At 39.4% G+C, this 21200-nt stretch overlaps 1 protein-coding gene across 3 annotated transcripts; it reads right to left on the bottom strand.

Annotated features, from left to right (window-relative positions):
• Nucleotides 1-45: 45 nt before the first annotated feature.
• Nucleotides 46-19667, bottom strand: IL18RAP (interleukin 18 receptor accessory protein). Of its 3 annotated transcripts, XM_040657373.2 has the most exons (13): nucleotides 19516-19667; nucleotides 17527-17685; nucleotides 16071-17059; nucleotides 14548-14685; nucleotides 13147-13414; nucleotides 12878-13052; nucleotides 11446-11620; nucleotides 10109-10177; nucleotides 9725-9863; nucleotides 7352-7506; nucleotides 6666-6803; nucleotides 2422-2592; nucleotides 46-1666 (listed from the first exon to the last, which is right to left on the bottom strand). In XM_040657373.2, the coding sequence occupies exons 3-13, from the start codon at nucleotides 16204-16206 to the stop codon at nucleotides 1293-1295; spliced, it is 1938 nt and encodes a 645-aa protein (XP_040513307.1). In that variant the 5' UTR covers nucleotides 16207-17059; nucleotides 17527-17685; nucleotides 19516-19667; the 3' UTR covers nucleotides 46-1292. The 3 variants fall into 3 exon arrangements, with proteins under 3 accessions (XP_040513307.1, XP_015133304.3, XP_040513309.1); XM_015277818.4 differs by lacking the exon at nucleotides 16071-17059 and having other exon boundaries at nucleotides 48-1666; nucleotides 19560-19667; XM_040657375.2 differs by lacking the exons at nucleotides 16071-17059; nucleotides 17527-17685 and having other exon boundaries at nucleotides 48-1666; nucleotides 19560-19667.
• Between the last annotated feature and the right edge of the window lie 1533 nt (nucleotides 19668-21200).

Here is a 21200-nt window from a genome sequence, read left to right as displayed (position 1 = left end):
CTCAGATCATCTAGTCCAACCGCTAGCCCGCTGACCACATCCCTCAGTGCCACATCCACACGGTTCTGGAACACCTCCAGGGATGGTGACTGCACCACCTCCCTGGGCATCCTGTGCCACTGCCTCACCGCTCTTTGTGAAAAGTAATTACAATCAGTGAAGTAAGTACAGTCAGTGCCAAGGATCCTTCATCCCCACCATATGCACCACCATCTTCTGCTTCTGCCCCAAAGTAGCACCAGCAGCCCTCCCACTGAAAGCTTTGAACCCAATACAAAATTAGGCAGCTAACACTAAGTTATTCTCTTTTTTTAACAACATGGCAGTCCTGTTAACAGCAGTATTCTTTTAAGTCCCCCTCCAGGAAGGAAACGGGTGGACCAACTACTCAGTTGGCATTATAAAAGTAGGATTTGATCACTTGGAGTCCAAAAGAAGACTACAGAACAACATCAGTGGCTCTCCTGCTCAGATTTTCTTCTTAACAGGAACCATTGCATTTCACTTAGGTATAGCCATACACACAGACTGCAAGCTGCCTTGAGGGTATGTGGTATGAACATTGGCAGAGGTCTGCAAGAAAAAAGCAGGTGTTTCAGAGCCCTCGGAAGCCCACTAGCTGTAACAACCATGGGATTTATAGCCATGATGTTCAACAGTTTCGATGGGACCCCTGAATGACTCTTGCTATGTGGGATCTGCAGTGTGCAGGTGTTTCTGAGTGTGAAATGTTTCAGGGCTGGTAGAAATGCCTTCTCCCACTGCAGGAAGGATGGTGGTTCCTGGGATCAGCCCCGACACAACATTCCTCCTTTTCTCAACCCCATCAGCATACCTAGATGTGGGAATCTCCCAGAGCTTTCATCCTTGCTATCCTCCAAGGAAGAACTCATATATAGGTCTTGGATTTGTCGTGCAGAACTGCACAGAAAATTAAACTACAAGATTTCTCAGGAGCTCCTGTTTTTAATCTTTTTTCTAGAAAAAAAAAGTATAAAAATGCTTCAACAGAAAAAACAGTGCAAAGAGAAGAACATTCACGTCTCATCATCATTGAAAAACAACATAATAAATATCCTAATAATAATTTACTAAAGATAGCTTACATATACACGTGTGTGAAGTGCCACACAGTTTTGCTGTGTGCACATTTGCTCTGCAGCCCTTCTCACTGTTCTAGAGTGAGCTACTGCTGGCTCAAGTGACAGTCCAGAGTCGTCTGCTGATGTAAAAAAAGGGTGTTTAAGTCCATTAACTCCTGAGATAGCAGTCAATCCTCTGTGAAATTTATGCTATCGATGTTCCAGGCTGAACAACCTTTGGAAAAAGCACTTTAGGCTGCAACTTCCCAACACCTTAGTGGTATTCATGGGCATGTGGTAATGCATGTATTTCCAGAACTTCTTGTTTGGAGCAGGAGAAATAGAAGGCTTCCAGGTAATGACTGGTAAAATCCGAAGAGCCTTCTTAACTACTGGAGGCAAAGTCTCTGGCTCTTGGAAAGCCTGGAACTTTATTAAAACCAACTTGATCTTTTTGTCTTCCAATGCGCAGTTCACCGCTGCCTGCAGTTCAAAGATGTTTGGTCCACTGACATAGGCTGGGCTCAGAATAATTATTGTTCTTCTACTTTGTCTAATAGCTGTAACAACTTCATCTGTGTATGCTGGAGAAGAAATCACAATTGTTATTGCAAAGTGTATTGGACTTTTTATCCAAATCAGTTCATTTAACAATGGATAATCACCAGAAATAAAGAAAACAAGAAATAAAAGTGCTGAGCAACCACATTAACCTTAAAACCATTCACAATCAGAGGGTATCTCTGTCATTCTTACGCAGCCTTAAGAACGTAACTGGATGCTCAAAAGGTAGAGTGGACAGTTGAGATCACAACCACAGCACTTTCAAGCAAGTTCTCAAAGGACACTTGGATTTGTCTCTGTCTCTCCCAGGGAGAGGTACTGAGAACTTCCAATTATTGCTGGTGGCACTGACCAAGGTGAGTCAGAAAATAACTACTGAAAAAACCAGGGTCTTCTTTTCACAGAATGGAGCCTGCCTGTGAAGAAATTCTTGGATGAGAAGTTTTGTCTCAGCCAAATACCTCATAGAATGGAATGGAATGGAATGGAACAGGTTGAAAAGGACTATAATGATCATCTAGTTTCAACCCCCCTGCTATGTGCAGGGTTGCCAACCACTAGACCAGGCTGCCCAGAACCTCCTCTGCAACCACATTCAAATATACATGTTCCTTGGTTGCAGGGACCAGGTAAAAAGATCAAACATGGCAAGATATGAGCAGAAACTCCAGTGCCAAAACATATCATTTGTTGAACTAGTGCATAAGGTTTTTAGGAAAGAAGAAAACATATTTATAAGGAACTGAAGACTTTCTACCAACCACACGAACCTTACCTCCTCCTGGAAGAATATCTCTTTCAAGAATGCATAACTTGTATCCGTATTTGTTTTCAAGCACGTCTGGAAGGATCTCCAGGGCAAATTTTTCCTCACTAATAAAAGCAGAGTCACTTTCAGAAGCGTCTGTTTTCGCATAGGACACAAAGGCATCAAATTCTTTCCCATCTAAAAGAAATAAATATATACATAAGTAACATGGAATACATTAACAGGTGCCTGAAGTATTCAGCTTCTTACTTAACACAACATTTCCATTTACGTTCTATACATTTGCTTTCTATTTAAGCAGACCCAACACAAATTGAAACTTATAAAGCAATCATGAAGAACAGCAGTTCGGTTACACAAAGCCAAGCCTGCCTCTCCATTGTCTTCTCTGTAGACATATGCTACCAAAGTAAATGAGGATATTACAGATGACCAATGCAAGAAAGTTTAAATTAGACACTTTATTTTTTTTTTTTTTGTATTTTTACACATATGTGCCAGTTTTAACCAGTGGGAGATCTGGCACCTCCCAAGCAAATTCCATGCTCTAGGGAAATATTCTTTTCTTTCTGTCATTCGCTCAAATGCTGAGCCCAAAGATAGTCACAAATGCACAACCTACTTTATAAATATAGTGAATTTTATTTTAAAATGCTGGGAGGAACAATGTTCATGGATGTCAGCTGTTGTGAAAGACGCTGTTTTCATACACTGCTCTGTTTCTAATCAGAGAGAAGGGTGGAAGTGGCAAAGATTAAATCTGATTCAAGTATGAGCTCAGAAACAGAGTACTATCCAGCTCCTGAACTTTGTTCCAGTCTCATTAAAAGAATGTTTGCAAAGTGTAGCTGCTGAATATATAAAGAACTGTCAGCTCTGAAACATTCTGGTACCAATGTCCCAAATTTCACCCATTCCTAACTACAAAACAAATCTACTTGCTAAACGAAATTTGAACTGTACTTGAGGGAAGATGAAAGAGAACACAAGAAATTGCTCATGATGCAAAAGGCACACTGATCTCAGTACAATATGAATATGAATGCTCCTAATGCCATTTGAGATGCCCAAAGGTTGGTTGATGAGAATGCTAAATTTTACATGGGCACTACTGGAGACCCAAATATTTTGGAATAGTAGCATATCGTCAGGCAAGTCAAATGACAGCAGATATCTTTTTATTTAATCAGTCGACGTGTATTACATGTCAATATAGTCAAGAGAAACCATAAAGTAATTCAGCTGTTCAGCATAGGTTGTTTCTTCAGAGTGAGCCGAAAAGCTCTTTAGATTTCACCATACTGATCACATTCCACAGAATGGGAACTGAGACATCTAACCCTTGCACAGTCACCTAGGTAACAGTATCGAATCTTACCCCTCCATGCTATCATTATGATTTCTACTCCTAGATGTTAGATTAGGATCATAAGGATCAGAAGAAATCATATGGAATCCTGGGAGCAAAGGAAATGCATGTGGAAAATTAATGACCTGCATGAGTTGAGGTTGAACAACTCCATTCATAACTAGCTGATAGCAGAGAGTATATTATCAAAAGAAAACACGGGTGTGAAAATTCAGCTTAGAAGCTGAGACTATCCCCACTGCTCCTAGCCGTACACTTCTGCCATTTCCTTGTAAGAGTGTTGAAACTCTTGCGGTTCAACAGAAGTTCTTACGACAGAAGTAGGTCTCTAGTTACCCATTACTTTCTGTTGGGCTATTTTACTGCTAAGTTGAGCCAATGTAGGCCCAAAAGAGTGAATCAGCAACAGCAAACACACATGTCTTGGAGGTGGGGCAGTGGGTCACTAGACTGGTTTTGCTGAAATGTTCAGCTACACCCTCATCTGAAGATCCTCTGAACACTACTTTTAAATGACAATAAATCCTTTGCAAAACAAGCCAGATATTCCTCATTTCACCCATAGAGGTCACTGCAATCTTATTAGACAACCACCATTGATAAATACATCGTGTTGGTTTTTTTTTCTTTCTTTCTTTCTTTTTAGCATCACTACTGCAATAACAAGTTAAAAATGCATACATAGTAAGCACAATTGGGATTTTTTTTTTTCCTAGAACAGAACAGTTACACCCTGAGAAACTTTTGAGACATATGTTTCAGGTGCTCAAAATTTTGAAAATGATGTTAGTTAAGCAAAGTTACTGTAAAATTTGTCTATAAATGTTAATTCCCCTGCTTCTCTGCTGTTTCTTTCTCCCTGTGGGAGAGGCAAGATTTTTAAGAAGTATATCTTAACTAGCTATGGAGGAAGCCCAAGGGTAGAAAGGTGTGAGATAAAGGATGAGGTCACTGCTGTTTTTAGCTAACTAATGAAAAGGTACAGAGATGATGGAGGGAGATTTCTCCATCCTGATAGGGAGATTTCTCCATCCTGATCTCCCGATAGCAGAGAAGGCTACAGACACAAACTGCAATAAAGAAAATCCTCATTAGAAGTCAGTAAAAAAACTTTTTGCTGCAAAAATGGTCAAGGACTGGAGCAGGTTGTTCTGAGAGGCTGTGAATTCTCTATCCTTGGAGGTATGCAAAAATTGGTTGAACAAGGTCCTGAGCCACCCAGCCTAGGCTGCTTCTGCTTTCAGAAGTATCTTGAATCAAATGATTTCCAGGGTCCCCTACCAGCTTATGAGGTTCTGCAATTTTCTGATGCTGTGCTAAGTGGGAGAAAAGGGATGATGGAAAGGAAGAAACAGCAAAATGACATCAAATTTTTGCTTTGTTGCTTTATGAGCAAGCCATTTCAAATCTCAAGTAAATTAATACTCATCCTCTTGAAGTGAGAAGGACATAAACCTACAGCTGGGAACACCTTTGGGGTGAGTCATCTTCAGGCATAAAACTTGCTGGACAAGCACAGCTAGTATGCACACTTCATGCCCCTCATGCTGTAAATGGGGCTGTATACAGGAGTTAAGGAGTAGGACAGAAGGCGCAAGAGATACAAAGGTGTCTTAAACTTCAGTGTACAAATCTTGTCAGGTCTGTCTTTGTCCTACTGACAAATGTTGTAAGGTCTAAGGGGACTTTCCAGAGGTTCTTAAATCAATCTGCTACCAAGCAGAGGGGAAATTTTAAGTGATTTCCCAATCACTTTTGACAGATGTCCTAGAGCTTATAACAGTACTTTCCAAAAAGGCAGTCAATTGTTTCACCGTGTATGTATTTATAGATACATAGATAAATCTATTTCATATTCACACATAATTGAAATACATCTATGGAAACACAAAAGTAAAGTCACATATGTCTCAAGATGCATCAAGACTCAAGGATTTTTAGAAAAATTTCCTTGGGCAATTTCTATCAGATTTATTTAAATCCATTTAAGAAAATTAAATGCTAAATTCATTGAAGTAGACACTGTGATTTCTGATACATTTTTTTCTGCCTACTGTGTTGGAGGCCTGTTTTAGCTGAGATGATGTGGCAATGCTACTACAGACACTTGAAATTTGAAAAAGTTGATCACTGATGTAAAATCATGACAGTTAACATAACTTTCAGAAGAGAAAAACTGCCCCAAAGTGCACTAAGTTTGTGTTTCTCATTATCTTATTTCACAGAACCACAGGATGGGTGAGGCTGGCAGGGCGCTCTCTGTCCCTCTCGCCCAACCTCTCTCCGGCAGGGCCACTCAGAGCAGGGAGCCCAGGGACATGGTCAGGCAAATGGCCATGGCCTCTTGTCCTGGCACTGGTCTCCACTGAAAAGAGCCTAGCTTCATCCACTTTGCACCCTACTCTCAAGTATTTGTACACATTGATGAGATCCCTGAGTTGCCTCTTCTCCAGACTGAACAGGTCCAGATCTCTCAGCCCCTTCTCAGAGGATAACCTACTCCTTTGATCATCTCCGTGGCATCTGTTGGACTTTCTCCAGTACATCCATGTCTCTCTCATACTGAGAGGGACAGAACTGGACACAGTGCTCCAGGTAAGGCTTCACCAAAGCTGAGTGAAGCAGAAAGATCACCTCTTGACCAGCTGGCAATACTTTGCTGAATGCAGCCAAGAATACTGCTAGCATTCTTAACAGCTGCAGCACATAGTTGACTCATGTTCAACCTGGTGTCCACCAGGACCCTCCGGTCCTTTTCTGCAGAGCTGCAGTACAGGGTTATTAAGAGAATTGAATTAAGGGATTAGTCCACACCAGATTAACTCATAGAACAAAAGACAATAGAAAAAATGGAGAATAGTAATGTTATACTCTTTCTTACCTCCTGTAGTTTCATTGTGGGCCACATAGCTTCGGTACATCAGCACTATTTCAATCCAGTGCTGGTAAATAAAGGCAGTGCACAAAAGGAATGCAAAGAGAATAGAAATGGCACTGCACAGTATGTACAAGAAAAACACTGTAGAAAGAAAAGGGTTTATCATAAGTCAGACTATCCAACTTAGATAAAAAGCTCAATTCACAAAAGGAGACAAACTGGCTCACAATCTTCATTCCTTCCCTTCTACCAAACTTTACAGAAGTCGGGAATTCATTTAGCTGCAAATTTCAGCACAGTGTTTCAGTCTACTACCAGGGATCATGCTTGAACTGTATCTCCCTGTTAGTATGAAAAGCCAATTTGGGATGAAGGGTATAGCGAAAATGGTCTACTGTACACTCAGTAGGGCTGAAAAAATTAATTGCTTAAGATGGAAAATATATACATAGCTGCACACAGAACCCTGCTGGAGACTTCCTGTGCCACTCTAGTGACGAATGTTCACTGTGAGCTATGGTTCAAATGAGAGAGTGCCTTAATTTCCACGCTGATTCTCTTTTTGGCCTATGCTTGAAAGGCTGTCATATTCATATCAGGGACAGCATAAACATGTATGCAAAGGACTGGGAAAACAGAAACATCCTATGAAAATCTTTAAGGGCAAGCAGTCCTCCATCTGCTCTTACCTCTCTGTTTTTTTTTCAGTTGGATCACAGCGGTAGCATTCCCCACAGAATTTTGAGCAAAGCAGATGAAGTCGCTTTTTAGATCCCTTTCAGTAACTTCTTCCAGTTTAGCAACATGACGAAGTACATGTCCCTTTAAATATCTTGGACAAACACTAAAGAGAAAAAGTATATATTTGCATGACACCTTTGCAGCTCATTCATACAGTCCCCAAACATCTTAAATACAAAGAAAGAAGATCTTAGCAACTTCTGAACATTTTACTTGAAGTTTTAACAGAGATGCAAAACTCTGGTTTGGAGCCTCCATTTGTGTTTTATTTGCATCATAAAAAGATAATGACATCAGAGGTCTGCAGACTGAGAAGTTTATTCTTATTTCATCAGCTCAGCAAAATAATTAATCTCTTGCTTAGCTTTAAATATGTGGGTCTTTTTGACTTCCATAAGATAATTTGAATTTTCCTAAGACTTTGAATACCCTCCCAGGAGAAATGTAAAGAAATTAAGCTTCAGAAAGGAGCCCTAAGAGACAACAAGCTGAGCAAAAAGATGGAAAAGCACCATCTCTTTCCAAGGGTTAAAAGTCACATGGACAGGACAGACAAATAGAATAAAACAAAAATGAGGAACTGAAAAACAGAAAATGAAATGGGAACAAAAGAGTGTCTTTGGGGCACTCTTAGGAATACCCAGTGTTTCTGAGTCTCAGATTTTCTCTTTGGAAGCCACAGTACATGTGTCTCTGGGTCACCTCTTGTATGCCTCATGTCATGCCACTGCTGGCCAGTGTGCCAATATGACAATGAACTACCTCCACTAACCCAAGAGTCACGGGCATGATTATGGACAGTTAATTTGAGGATTCAGCATGTGCTAAAGATCTGTTGAGAATGGTTTATAGCAGGGTGGTTGGAATTAGATGATCTTAAAGGTCTTTTCCAACCCAAACTACTCTATGATTCTATGATTCTATGATTCTATGATTCAGAACTTAGTAGTAAAAGATATGCTTGTACTGCCTCCACTAGATTCCTTGCCCAAGTTGGACACTGTGTAACTGAATGAGACAGGAAAATACAGGAAGGAAAGGGAGGCATGGAGACAGTTCGAGTTGTCCCACTTGACAGCTCAACATGAGTCAGCAGGCTTCACTGGTAGCCAAGGGAGTAAACTGTATTTTGGCACACATTAGGTACAGTATAGCCACCCAGTCATAAGAGGTGATTCTCTTGTTACATATTAAGGTTGGTGCAGCCTCATCTTGTGTATTCTATGCCATTCTTGTTAACATCCTTGAAAGCGCCCAGCAGAGGACACCAAAGCTGGTAGCAGGGCTGAAGGCATGTCCTGTGAGGAGAGGTTGAGGTCACTGGGCTGTGCAGTTTGGAGAGACGGAGGCTGAGAGATGACCTCACTGCTCTCTGCAGCACCCTGAGGAGGGGAAACAGAGAGAGGCGCTGGGCTCTGCTCCTGACAACTGATGGCAGAAGGGAAATGGCACAGAGCTGCATCAGGGGAGGGTCAGGCTGGGCATTAGAAACAATTTCTTTATTGTGAGAGAGCTCAAACACTGGAACAGGCTTCCTAGAGAGGTGGTTCATGCCTCGTGGCTGTTAGTGTTCAAGAGTCATTTGGATAATGCTCTCAATAACGTCCTTTCATTTTTGGTTAATCCTGATGTGGTCAGGCAGTTAGACTCATTAGTCTTCAAAAGTTCCTTCTAATTAACTGTTCTGTTCTGTTCTGTTCTGTTCTGTTCTGTTCTGTTCTGTTCTATCTGTGCTATTCTTTAAGGTCCAAGGAAACCTTTCCCCCATATGTCCTTTCTCTGTGAAGTCTGGCTAATTCTTGCCAGGGAAGACTTACAGAGTCCTGAAATTCAATTCTGCACGCCCTCAGGTTGACCTAATGCACACAGCTCAGTAAAAACAGCCCAATTTTTGAGGCACACAAACTCATTTCTATGTCACAGAGAACTGGTCTACAGTACTGTTTCACCGGATCCGGTTTATTCTCCACTTGGAGACAGCTTTCAGAGAGATGGAGTGAAATGTCAGCAAGGCATAACAGAGGGAGCACACAGCTGATGCAGGCACAGGGGACTAAGCACCATTCATGCTGGAATTACCTGTGAGATAGAGCCTTAGAAAAAAGAGTTAAGACTACACAGAAAATATTGAGTTTATGGCCACATCATATTTTGAACATGTGCTTCTGTATGTAATTGTGCTCATGGACAGACACAATAACATGTTGAAGGACATATAGTTCTGAGCACCCTTCAGTAAGCTTACATATTAAGTAAAGCTCTTGTGGAAGGATTTTTACGGTTGCTGATAGCATAACACTACTATTGTATTTCTTTCTTACCTTGTTTCCTTTGTTTCAATTGTTTCAAATTGTTTCAATTTCTCATTTAAATTTTCTTTGTTGTCTCTTTTCCATATTACTCTCTGAGTACCTCTTTCAAACCCAAACTGTACACGGCATTCCAGTTCAAGGGGCTTTCCTGAAACAAATTAATATAGGAAAAGCATGCATGCAGGTCACTGGAATGTTTTTCAGTTTAATAGTTTGGGATATGTCTAATATATAATGCTTATTTTAATATTCACAAATACGTTAAATAAATATAAATATATAAAATGCTCATACTCCAAGAGAGCAAAGCTATTTTGTTTTATTAAGTTCTATCATCACCTACAATAAGCTCATTTGAACATTTTCTTTCACTATCAGAGAAAATAAACTTACCAAGCTCTGCTTCGAGGATCGCCACACTACTGGGATACAAGATGTTTGGTGGATGGATAGTGGTTTTTGCTGCAATTAACAGGACTGCTATTAATAACTAGTGCTATTGTCAATGCCGAAGAGCAGAGAAAACATTTCAAAGGTTTATCTTTTTCTGATGTTAGGTGGAATTTTGACATCACAGTCCAAGAGGATGATTTATGGCTGTTAAGCTGTATGAGAGTTCACAGTATGAAAGCTTTGTCTACAAAAGTTATAGCTACTTAAACTGCTATGTCAGTAGTTGAACTGGGGAGCTCAGCATCAGCACTGCACCTGAGGTTATTTAGGATTCAGAAACAAGGATCCCCTTTGCAAACCCCCCTGAGGGACCCAATTCCCACACGAGTTCCCTACCAAACTCCATTCCGCATCTACTACGCGTGCACACAGCACAGTAACTCCTTATTCACACTTTAAATACACAGCACAGGTATTTGCATTAAAATACCATGTTGTTAGGTTTTTTTTTTTTCTAAGCAAGAGTTGACAAAGAACATGGATAACAACTGTGATAAACAGTTACCCAGGCTGTGAGAAAGTGTCATGAAGGGCCTAAAATGCACAGCTCTGATATTCTAGGGAAGTCCCATACTACAGGAAATGTTGAAATATTGCCACACAAACACTTTTTTTTTCTTTTTTTCTTTTTTTTAAACTTTGAATTACACTGAAGCAGAGAAAGCTGCAGCCCATCTACTTCTGAATACAAAATAGATGCAGCTATGCCACATCGCTGGACAGTAGTGTTCCGGCCTAAAAGACAAGGCCTGAAAGAACAGGTCATACAAGCAGTGATGCTGTCCCCAGACAGCATGCAAAAACAAAGTGTTGCTGTCTTTCTTGTTAGTTAGATTGCTCTCAGGTCCCGTATTTCCTCTGACACAAAATGTCACATCACCTTTCTTAAGTGAAAAAATGAAGATCTCATGCATTGCAGAAGACAACACCATGTCATCCAACAGTGCATGGAGGACATTGGCACCAGTGGTTTCATGAATTCTACTCTCAGATTGAGATTCAAATCCTTGCAGATTTGATTACCGCTGTTAGGGATCAAGGCAGAATAAGATCTTGACATATATGGTATTACTAAATTTATTACTAAACACCGAAGTTCCTAGACAATGTTCAGAGATGTCCTCAGAATACTTGGAAGTAAATTTTAATGAAAGTGTAGCTAGTCTAGTTTATAATTTTTCAGAACAAGATCCTGAACAAAATATATTAACAGAGTACTAAAGAATAGATAAAACATATTTTTGAGGTATTTTAAACATAGTTACAATATTACTTACCAATGACTTCTACTGTCACTGCTGTTCTCATTGTCCATTGAGTAGTGTTGTCAGACATGTCGTAATCACATACATATATTCCAGCGTCTTGAACGTAAGTTATTTTCAAGTAGATTTCATTATCCACAAGCTGTAGGCTGTTCCTGGTTTTTCTGTATTCTACCTGACGGCCATCCTAAGAACAATAAAATAATATCAAAGAATTAAATGTCTCCTTATTGTTGTTGTCACTGTTGCTGTTAAACTATATTATAAGGTATTTGGATGGAATTCCCATGACAGTAGGGTTAAGCCAAACTCTTTCCATCAAAAACAAAAACTTTTTGCTATTTATATTTTTAAAAATTGTGGGCTATAATATGTGAATATCAGTACCTGTAAAAACAAACAAACAAACAAACAAAAACCCAAACAACTAACATTTGTGACTGCTGAGACATATGTAAAATAATGAAACTAAGTATAAATTATATTCACATTACCAAAGGTCAAAGAAAAGGATCACTGTTTTGTACATTTATGGACTAGGTATTTTTATTTTTGTAAATCAATAATTTTGAAAAGAGTTCCACAACCTTTTATAGGAAAAAAATGTGGTTTTGGATTGTATGAGATTGATAGCATTGTCACTGCTTTCAAAAGGATGAATGCTATTTTTTGAAAAGTGCCCCTAGTTATCACAGCTCAATTTAGGTAAAATCTCTAGGGGTACAAGGAATTTTCCTTTAGACAAATGCAAAATGAGGTAAAGACATACCTCATATAAAGCTTGGAAGTAAATGAAGAGTAGCTTTGACTAGATGATCATTTTGTTTGATGAATAAATACTATAAGTAGTACCAGGTAGTAAAATGAACAATTGAATTTTCAGTCATTTTTATTTGCTTATATAGCACAAGTTTAGATAGAACTATTAGTGAGTATAGTATATAACTGCTAGTGACCTTATTATCTCACTTTAGTGAGAACTATTGGTGGTAGGTGAATGGTTGGACTGGATGACCTTGTAGGTCTTTTCCAACCTTGGTGATTCTATGACTCCATGATTCTATGACTCTATAGCATATTACAATTACTGCAGACAAAGTAGAGATAAATTTTAGCTGGCAAGTAATGTAACAGTCATTTGAAAAAGGCTAAGTCAGTAATTTCTCTGTGGGATGGTGCTTCATTAGAAACAGGAATCTTGGAACAAACAATTTGAAATATTAATATTAAAATAATTTTTTTCTAAGAAAGCCCATTTTTTCTTTCATACATACGAGATTTTCAGAATTTAAAACGTCAAAACAAAACTTTAAAGTTTTAAATTTCAACAGTGTCAGTTTGGTAAGTAACTGATCTTGATTCTCAATTACTACAATTAGTTAAAAACAAACGATGCCGAATTCTGTACCTCCACTGCGCTTCTGAATACTTAAAAGACTCTTACCTTGTACCATCTTACATCTGTTTTATTTATATGGCTGTAGCATTTTCTCCCAGGACAAGCTATCGAATTCCCATTGCCAGCAAGAAGATACAGTGTATTTGTACCATAGCCTGAACATTTTGCCTTTGCCTTTGTTTGAACCTCCAGAACAATTTTGAGACACGGGATTTTTTCACTGAGTGATACAGAAAAAAAAACTTTTAATATAAAAGCAAACAAAATACATCAGTTCTTACCTAGAAATATAAGTCCTTTGCCCCATTACATACCGTATCATACAGATGTAGATTCCAGAAGCATTCTCCCTTACTGGTTTAAACCAAAGTGCATTCCCTTGCAGAGTAACATTAAAGCTTTCCTCAACAGCTTTAAGATGTCCTTTGTCTTTCTGATGCCAGAACCATTTCACCTCATGTTGCTTTAGAACTGAGTTGTTATAAATGTTGGTAGCATCTTTATCTGGCAAAGCACATTGTAAAACAAACTCTTCATCACTAATTGCACGATACCATACTTGAGGCTTTACATGGGAACATCCTGAAAAGTAGGAAAATATAATATCACTACCACCTGAAAACAACACATAGCAGTCACGTCCAAAAAAAAAAAAAAAAAAAAAAAAAAGAATACTAAAAAAAATACAGTTTTCCTTTTCCTCATGCTAATAATATTTTTCATGCAACCTTTGGACTATTGACCAACTTTGACCAAGTAATTTCCTTAAACATGGAATTGGTCAAAGCTCTCAAAGGCTTGTCCAAAAGCTGCCAAATGTTTATCAGACCTTTTTCAAAAGCTTAACAGGAAAAGAGCTTAAGATTTTAGTGAACCAAAGATTTTCATGTGGATGCTAATCTGCTAAATCTCCGCTCTGTAAAAAAAAAAATAAAACAGTGTAGATATCCCCTCAGATTAATGGAGAAGGGAGTGAGATAAACCTGAAGAAGTAGAGCCTGCCTGCCTCACTTCCTAATTAAGGTAAGACTGACAAACATTTCATTATTATCTCATTGCTCTCATTTTTTTTCCCTCATACATTTCAGTTACTATGTCTAAATCAAATTAATTTTCAGATTCTGAAGGCTGTGGTCACACATCCTAACCCCAGATTCTCAAAAGGCTGACCGACCTCCTGGCAGACAGGATGTAGTAACCCCTGAAAGAAGGGTGGCAGGATTTCATATCAGTGGAAGGGAACACATGAACTCTTTGGTTCTTCTCATGCCCCCATGGGAAATCCTTAGCAGTTTTTGTTTCTCTCTGCATGTAGAATTGACTAAGTTCTTCCAGATAGATAGATTGTATGGGTGGAAGGCTCTGATACATTGATCTCACCTTGTCTTTGTTTTCCACCTCCCTCATGGTTGGACCAGCTGCTGGAGACCTCAAGGAGTCATAAAAACAATTAATATGTTCCATTAGGTTACCAGAAATTCTCCTTTACTTTTGTGCTTTTCTTTTCATTGGGGAACTGAATTTAGCACCCAGCACAGAGCCAACTGTACTACCAATACCTAAAAAGCCTTCAGAAAGGCTAGAGACATCTATATGCCTGATACAGGCACAAATTGGTTCAGGATAATCTTACGAAGTCATGGCAAGTAGATTTACTTCTCTAAGTTTTCAGCAAGCATTACAACCACCAAAACTCACCAAAGCAGATTTCTTACCTGGCAAATTAATCCCTCTAACTTCTGTTCCAGTGATAAGCAGTGCTAGAATCCAGTAAAAAGTGAGCATCATCTTCTTTATTAATTTTGATTGGTATTCTGAGCTATTTAGAGATTCTTTAAGAATTGTCTTGCTTTCTGTAAAAGAGAAAAACAGACTGTTTTTGTAAATAATAAAACGATAAGACAGGATGTTAAATATGTATCTCACTGTGTAGCTCTATGAACATTAGCAGACAGTACTGCGTAAATACAGCATGTTTTAAAAATGAGGTTTGCAGCGCTCTTCCTGCTTATATCATTTCACACAAATGCAAGATAGGTAGTATGCAAGAACACACAAAACCTCTTTAAAATATCTTGCAATTATATATTTATCATATATCTTACATATAATACAGATATGCATACATATATCTTCTGAATCACAGTGCTGTGCTGCTTGAATGACCTTAGAGAGCTGCAGAACAGGGCAACACCCACACCGTCATTAGGTATCAGCTCTGTTCTGTGCCATTTTTGAGCAGAGAATGGGGAGCTTCTAACATCCAGAGGATCTGGGAGCAGGTCCAAAAAGCATTCAGTGTCTTACATTACAGCCTCCTGACCAAAGTGAAACCCCAAACCCTGTTGTAGGAATTATTCTGCCTTTACTACACAGAGGCTTGAGCTGTGTCCCACAGCCTTAACAGCTGTGGGGCTAGAAAAAAAGCAAGCTGTCCAGCATTTGTCTTCAACAGCCCTGGTTGAATTTGGGTATTTAGTTAGAACATCTCCAACGCCTGTGACTGATGTGTCTCATTCAGGATCTCAGCGAGTAAAGACGCACCCTTTGCTGATGCTCATATTGTGCAATTGAGACCTCAAGGATTTTTCTTTGCTCTTTGGGCTGTAAAGTGACTCTGCATTTATGCAGCAGCTAGAGAGACACTGAGTCAGCTCAAGGGGAAAAAAAGGTCAGGCAAGGGCTAGTCCCTAGTCTGTGAGCATCTCATGCAAATCAGACACAGCTCAAACAGGCAGGCATCAAGAGATCATCCAGGGCACCATGAGTTGGCAGCCTAGACGGAGAGAACTCACACTGCATTTTTTCAGGAAGCTACCCCACATAGAGAGGAGCACTTTAGTCACGATTCTGTTCAACACGTCTCTATTCCTTACAAGTGAGTGGAACAATCTATTTTTACACTCAGAGGTCATAAAGGGTAGGCTCATTTCTTTGCCTTAACCCATCCTGGTGCTTTCTTATAGACTGTCAACTGTCAAATGTCATTACCCTGTAGACATCTTAAAAACATACTGAAACTCCAAGCCAGTAAGTCAGTCTGAATAAAGAGACAGTTTCACTAGGTGAAAGCCCTCCTAAACTTTAGAGAGACTGCCTTATGCACTGCATAAGGATGAATGGATCCCAACTGTCTTGGATCCAGTTTTAAGGCAGTCATAAAAATCTCTCTCAAAGCATCCATTACTGCTGCATCTCTGTATAAAGCAAAGGTGATGTTCTGAGTTCTGTCACTCACCAGTCCATGTGGCAAAAGCATACTGGTGGCAGTCTCTAGCAAAACCCAAGAGCCTTGTTGGTGATTCAGCGCTGAACTCCCTTGAGCAGGAGAGTTGATGCAATGGGTCTCTGTCGCCAAAGGGAGGTGGTCTCATCTGTCACTCTGCCCTACCACACACATCTTCACGCTAAACAAATGGTCCAACTCCTCTCTGGTGACAGCTGCGGTTCTCTTTCATGCCTCAGTTCAATTTGCTAAGCCATTAGAAATTAACCTGTGGGGCTGCTGATTTTTCAGCTGCTCATTTGTCTGTAATCAGGGACAAGCAGGCTATATGTAGTAAAACCATATGAAGTGACCATTCACAAGGCATTTGATAGTGCCAATGACATATAATGTCTGTGCTCTCCAGTTTAATTCCATGCTAAAAACCCTCTTGTCACATTCAAAAGGTTACAATGAGTGGGAAGAAGTGGGAAAGGGAGGGTTAACTAATGAATTTAATAGCTTTGGTCAGCAATTTGCATAACTCTCTGTTGTATTCTGCTAGCCATGGTAAGGTACATCACCACCAAGCATATGAGCTAACTTAACTCTTATTAGAGAACCGCAGAGCCATCATGACAGCATGTAAGGTTAAGAAGTGTGATCTTGTATATGTGCTAGATAGGAAGAAGGAAATTCACAGCTGAAGCAAACAACGGTTACCAGAAGAAGGGAGTTCTTGAAAAAGGATAATCTTAAATGACCGTCTACATTTGTTTACATTGTGGGTAGACTCAAGGTGATTCAGTGACTTAAAATATTCAGTGACTTGCTTTTATCTTGTCAGTATTTGGCAGGAAAATCAAAGCAGTCTTTCCCTGGATAACATTATCTGCCTCTCTGTCTTCTCCAGCCATGTGTGCGCCCCTACTATCATATCCGTAGTTCAGCAATTTAGGATGCCGTGTCACTTAAAATCAACACATATGCAAAGGAGGCTAATGTGGTTTTAAAGTAATTTCCTGTGGTAAAACAATGTAAAAGAGAAGAATAAGAGCTGTTTACTTTTGCCTATGTTTTAACTCCTATAAGACTCTCAGAAAAAAATAAAACTGATAAAAGTCATTTCAGCCTCAGAGTTACCAACTTCTATCAGTTGTCATGGATTTATATCAAAAAGGCAAAGATAGTCTGATTCTAAATGTAAAATTACAAATAGTCACACAGGCGAAGAAAAAACTTCACCAAGCCTATAAATTAAAATAAAGTCTAGTGAAGCTACTTACTAAGGCTTTTTTTTTCTTCTTTTTTTTAATTAATTTAAAATTTTAATTACTTGCTCGAGTAATTAAAAACACTCTACTTTAATATGCATATTAAAAGACAATAAAACTAACACACCTGTAAGTGGGGGTGTGGGCAAAGGGACGGGGGGGTGAACAGACTAAAATCTAGAATTAAAAAAAAAGAGATTATCTGAAAATCTTACCTGCACATCTTACACTACGTGGTACGAATTGTGGTAAGGTTTAGCTGAACGCTGTTGAGTCTCTGTTTCCTTTACAGGAATTTCCTCTACTTCAGTGTCATCATCATCCCTTCCTTTTTCGGTTTAATTGCTTTAGGTTCAAAGTTTCCGGGTAATTTTCTTGTAAAAAGATAGGGGAAAAAAGGGTTGCCTCCACTAAAAAATCAAAAATGCTCTGGACTTTTTAGTTTGCTTCATTTAAGAGGAGGAATGGTAGAATGGTCTTTCTTTCTTTTTTTTTTTTCCTTTCCTTTTTTTTTTCTTTCTTCCCCCCCCCCCCCCCAAATGCTGCTACTGGATGGGTGAAAAGAGTATGTAATTTCCAAAGTCCGCTAGCCAGCCACAGTACAGAATAATATTCACTATACCAGGCAAGTTCTTACTGTCCTTAGAATCATAGAATCATTGAATTTCTCAGGTTGGAAAAGACTTTCAAGATCATCAAGCCCTTAGTCGCTTTCTATGTGATGCAAAGAGGTACTGAGGGCTCTTTGCCCTCAGTATGAGGGCTGTGACACACTATCACTATCTTTCTGTGCCCCCACATTTCATCCTTGTTGGCAACCCTAGTGGGGCTTGGCAGAAAGAGAAAAATGTAGCCCTGATGAATACAAGCTGTCTGTGACATCCCCATTGGACCTGCTAGGCAGGCAGAGCACTTCAGCATATACAGTCCACATGGTCCAGCTCCTCTTCCAAGGTTCCTTTAAGGATGTGAAATCCTTAAAAGACAGGCTGCATACTGACTTGGATTACATGAAAGCATAAGAGCATTTCAATAGATGTTGGGATATACGGGTCTCTCTGCTTGCACCAGATATTTCAAGAGCAGCAGGACATTTTTGCTCTTACCCTGTGTGAGACTCACTCTCTCACAGCAGTTTGGGGCAACTACTCTATTTCATTTGGGTTCCACAAGAAGGTAAGAAAGGCTTTTTGCTGTACAGCAAGTAAATGCAATATTGCCTCTGCTAAGAGAATCATAGAATCATTTCAGTTGGAAGGAAACATTAAAGGTCATCTAGTCCAGCTCCCCTGCAATGAACATATACAGCTCAGCCAGGTTGCTCAGAGCCCCATCCAGCCTAAAAATAGACACAGTCTTTTAAGCAATAGCCAGTACTAATGTTTGGTTATGTTGGGTCCTGAGCATGTGGAAATATAAGATGGATATTCTCAGATTCCACAGCTGGTGATTAAGCTTCGTAGTTGTCTCCTCCAGTATCTTCAGTGTTTTGCCCCAGTACAAAATATATGTTTGATTTGTAAGTTACAAGAGGCTCCGATGATTCTTTATAGGTTTCAGTATAAAGAGATGAACCTTTTGAAGGTGTCCTTTCTGACTGGGGGGAGAAAAAAAAAGCAATCCCTTTTTCCCTTTAAGGAATGATGGAGTGCAACACAGACAAAGCAAAGCCCATGCTACCTTTGTAGAATCACAGAATTATAGAATCATTAAGATTGGAAAAGATGTCTAAGATCTAGTCCAACCGCAGACCCACCGCCACTGTGCTCACTAACCATGTCCCTAAAGCCATTGCTCAGACAACCAGGAAGAGGGCTGTTTTCCAAATACAAATCTTCCAGACATAAAATATATGTCAACCTTTTCAAGTACTAACAGGTTTATTAGAATAAATAATAATAAAAATAAAGTAGATCAGTCCAGTCACTTGACAAAACACCAATCACCCAGAGTTTTGAATGAAAATCTTGTCAAATAGTACCAACTATTTGGATCAGCCTCCGCCCAAACTCACCCATCCTTTTCTGTAAAAGTAATATATATTCTAAAAATCAGTCTCACACACTGTACTTATCAGGCTACTCCTTTCCCTTTGCTGCTAGAGCATGTTTACAAATTGATCCAGAATTCCCTCTCTACCTCCTCTCCACTCACTCACTCCTCAGCATATTTTAGGTTATGGCGATAGGAAAATGCAGTAGTACCTCCCCATCCCTGTGGAAAGTCAAGGCAGGAGTCCATATCCTACCTTGTTCATCTCACTTCTGCTCAAGCCTTCTGTCAGCCAAGAAGCAGAGGGGAAAATGTACCTCTCGTCATCATCTCACCGTCTCAGCATGTAATCTTATGTAAGTAGGAAGAATTAAGTCTCTTTACTATTCTTGTACTATTCCGGCTTGACATGTTCATGCCACCACAGCCTCACCTCCCTGGCTATGGTTAACACTGACTGGGTAAGAAATTTTCCACTCCGATTATTTTCTACACTGTGTCAGTGGTGTTGGTTTTGCTGTCACAGGTGTCTGAACAATATCTGAACATGAACTTCTATTCACCTTGTACTGGATTATACGGCCAGTGGAATGGTAGACAGTCAAGAGTAGCTTACGGAGCATTTTGGTAACTCACCTATTACTCCCCTGTGAAATAAGGGAAAGCCTTGTTAGCTACTATAGATCTGTTGCACTACAGCACAGTTTTCCTTAGTCAGTAGAGTGCCAGCAAGACTAGTGTCACACTGATGCAATAATAACTGAACAGACCACCTGCAGGCAAAGAAAAATGGAAAGCATATACTTATGAATCAGGCCTTTAGAATCTTTCTTTTCATAAGCTTTCACACTGTTAATTAGAAAGGATTGCTTAGTACCTCAAATTTGACAGCAAACCTTTCTTGGTAGCAACGTCCTTCTTGATAGTGTATCCAACTTATTGGAAGCCAAGAAGTGTAAGCCTTGCACAGATGTCCACCACTGCGTTAAGAGTTCTCATGCAGAAACTCACTATGCTCTAGCACTGAAATAGGTTGACATAATTTCCCCATTACTCCTACAGGAGAATTTACTATTACGAAGGCTTTAATACTCAACACCAATTCTTTTTCTTTTAGTGTTTTTTTTTTCTCTTCCTGGATATATTTCTTTACAATACTCCTATTCCTTTTCCCATTCATTCAATCAGCTTGAACAATTTAAATTCCTCCTGAGCCCTTTCACATGCTTCACCCAGTGATTCTTATGGCTCTGTCTTGCATCTCTCAAGGTCTCACTTTGGTGACAGCATTTCATCAGTATTTGCACTGTATCATTTGACTTCCTTTCATCATGCTGGCAGCTGGCAACAATCAGCAAATGCGTTGAAGTTCCTCTCCCAAGTTTTCATTTCCAAAGTATGAGTTCCTTCCTTGTAGATGATTTTTGTTGTTATTCCCAAGGGTAGCATCTTCCCTAAGTACTGTAAACATAAATATTCTTGATATACTACATTATAAGCCACAGCACACAGAGACATTGCTTTCACAGCTAATCTGAATATTTAGGCTTTAATCTCCAAGTGATCACCTGGCTACAGAAATGAGGAGTACCCTATTACACAATGTCCTACAAGAGCTGTCTTCGCAATGGAGGTTCAGACTGTTCCTAGCATATAATGATAGCTCTTTGTGAACAGCATCAGTCACTTGTAAATTTGCCTTTATTTTTTTATTTTTAGTCAGATTTGTACAGCTTTACAAATAGTTTGGATACACTTGTAGAACAGCATTCCTTTACCACAGTCACAAAACCTCAAACAGATACAATTTTCCTGCACTGTATAGTCAATATTTTGTAACCACATATTAAGACATCTCCAGCACATGACTGGAACTGATATAACTATGGTAGTTACC

This window comes from Gallus gallus, chromosome 1 (assembly GCF_016699485.2).
Source record: "Gallus gallus isolate bGalGal1 chromosome 1, bGalGal1.mat.broiler.GRCg7b, whole genome shotgun sequence".
Lineage (NCBI taxonomy): Eukaryota > Metazoa > Chordata > Aves > Galliformes > Phasianidae > Gallus > Gallus gallus.
Note: the sequence above shows the minus strand (reverse complement) of the source record. Positions and strands in the feature narration are given on the sequence as shown.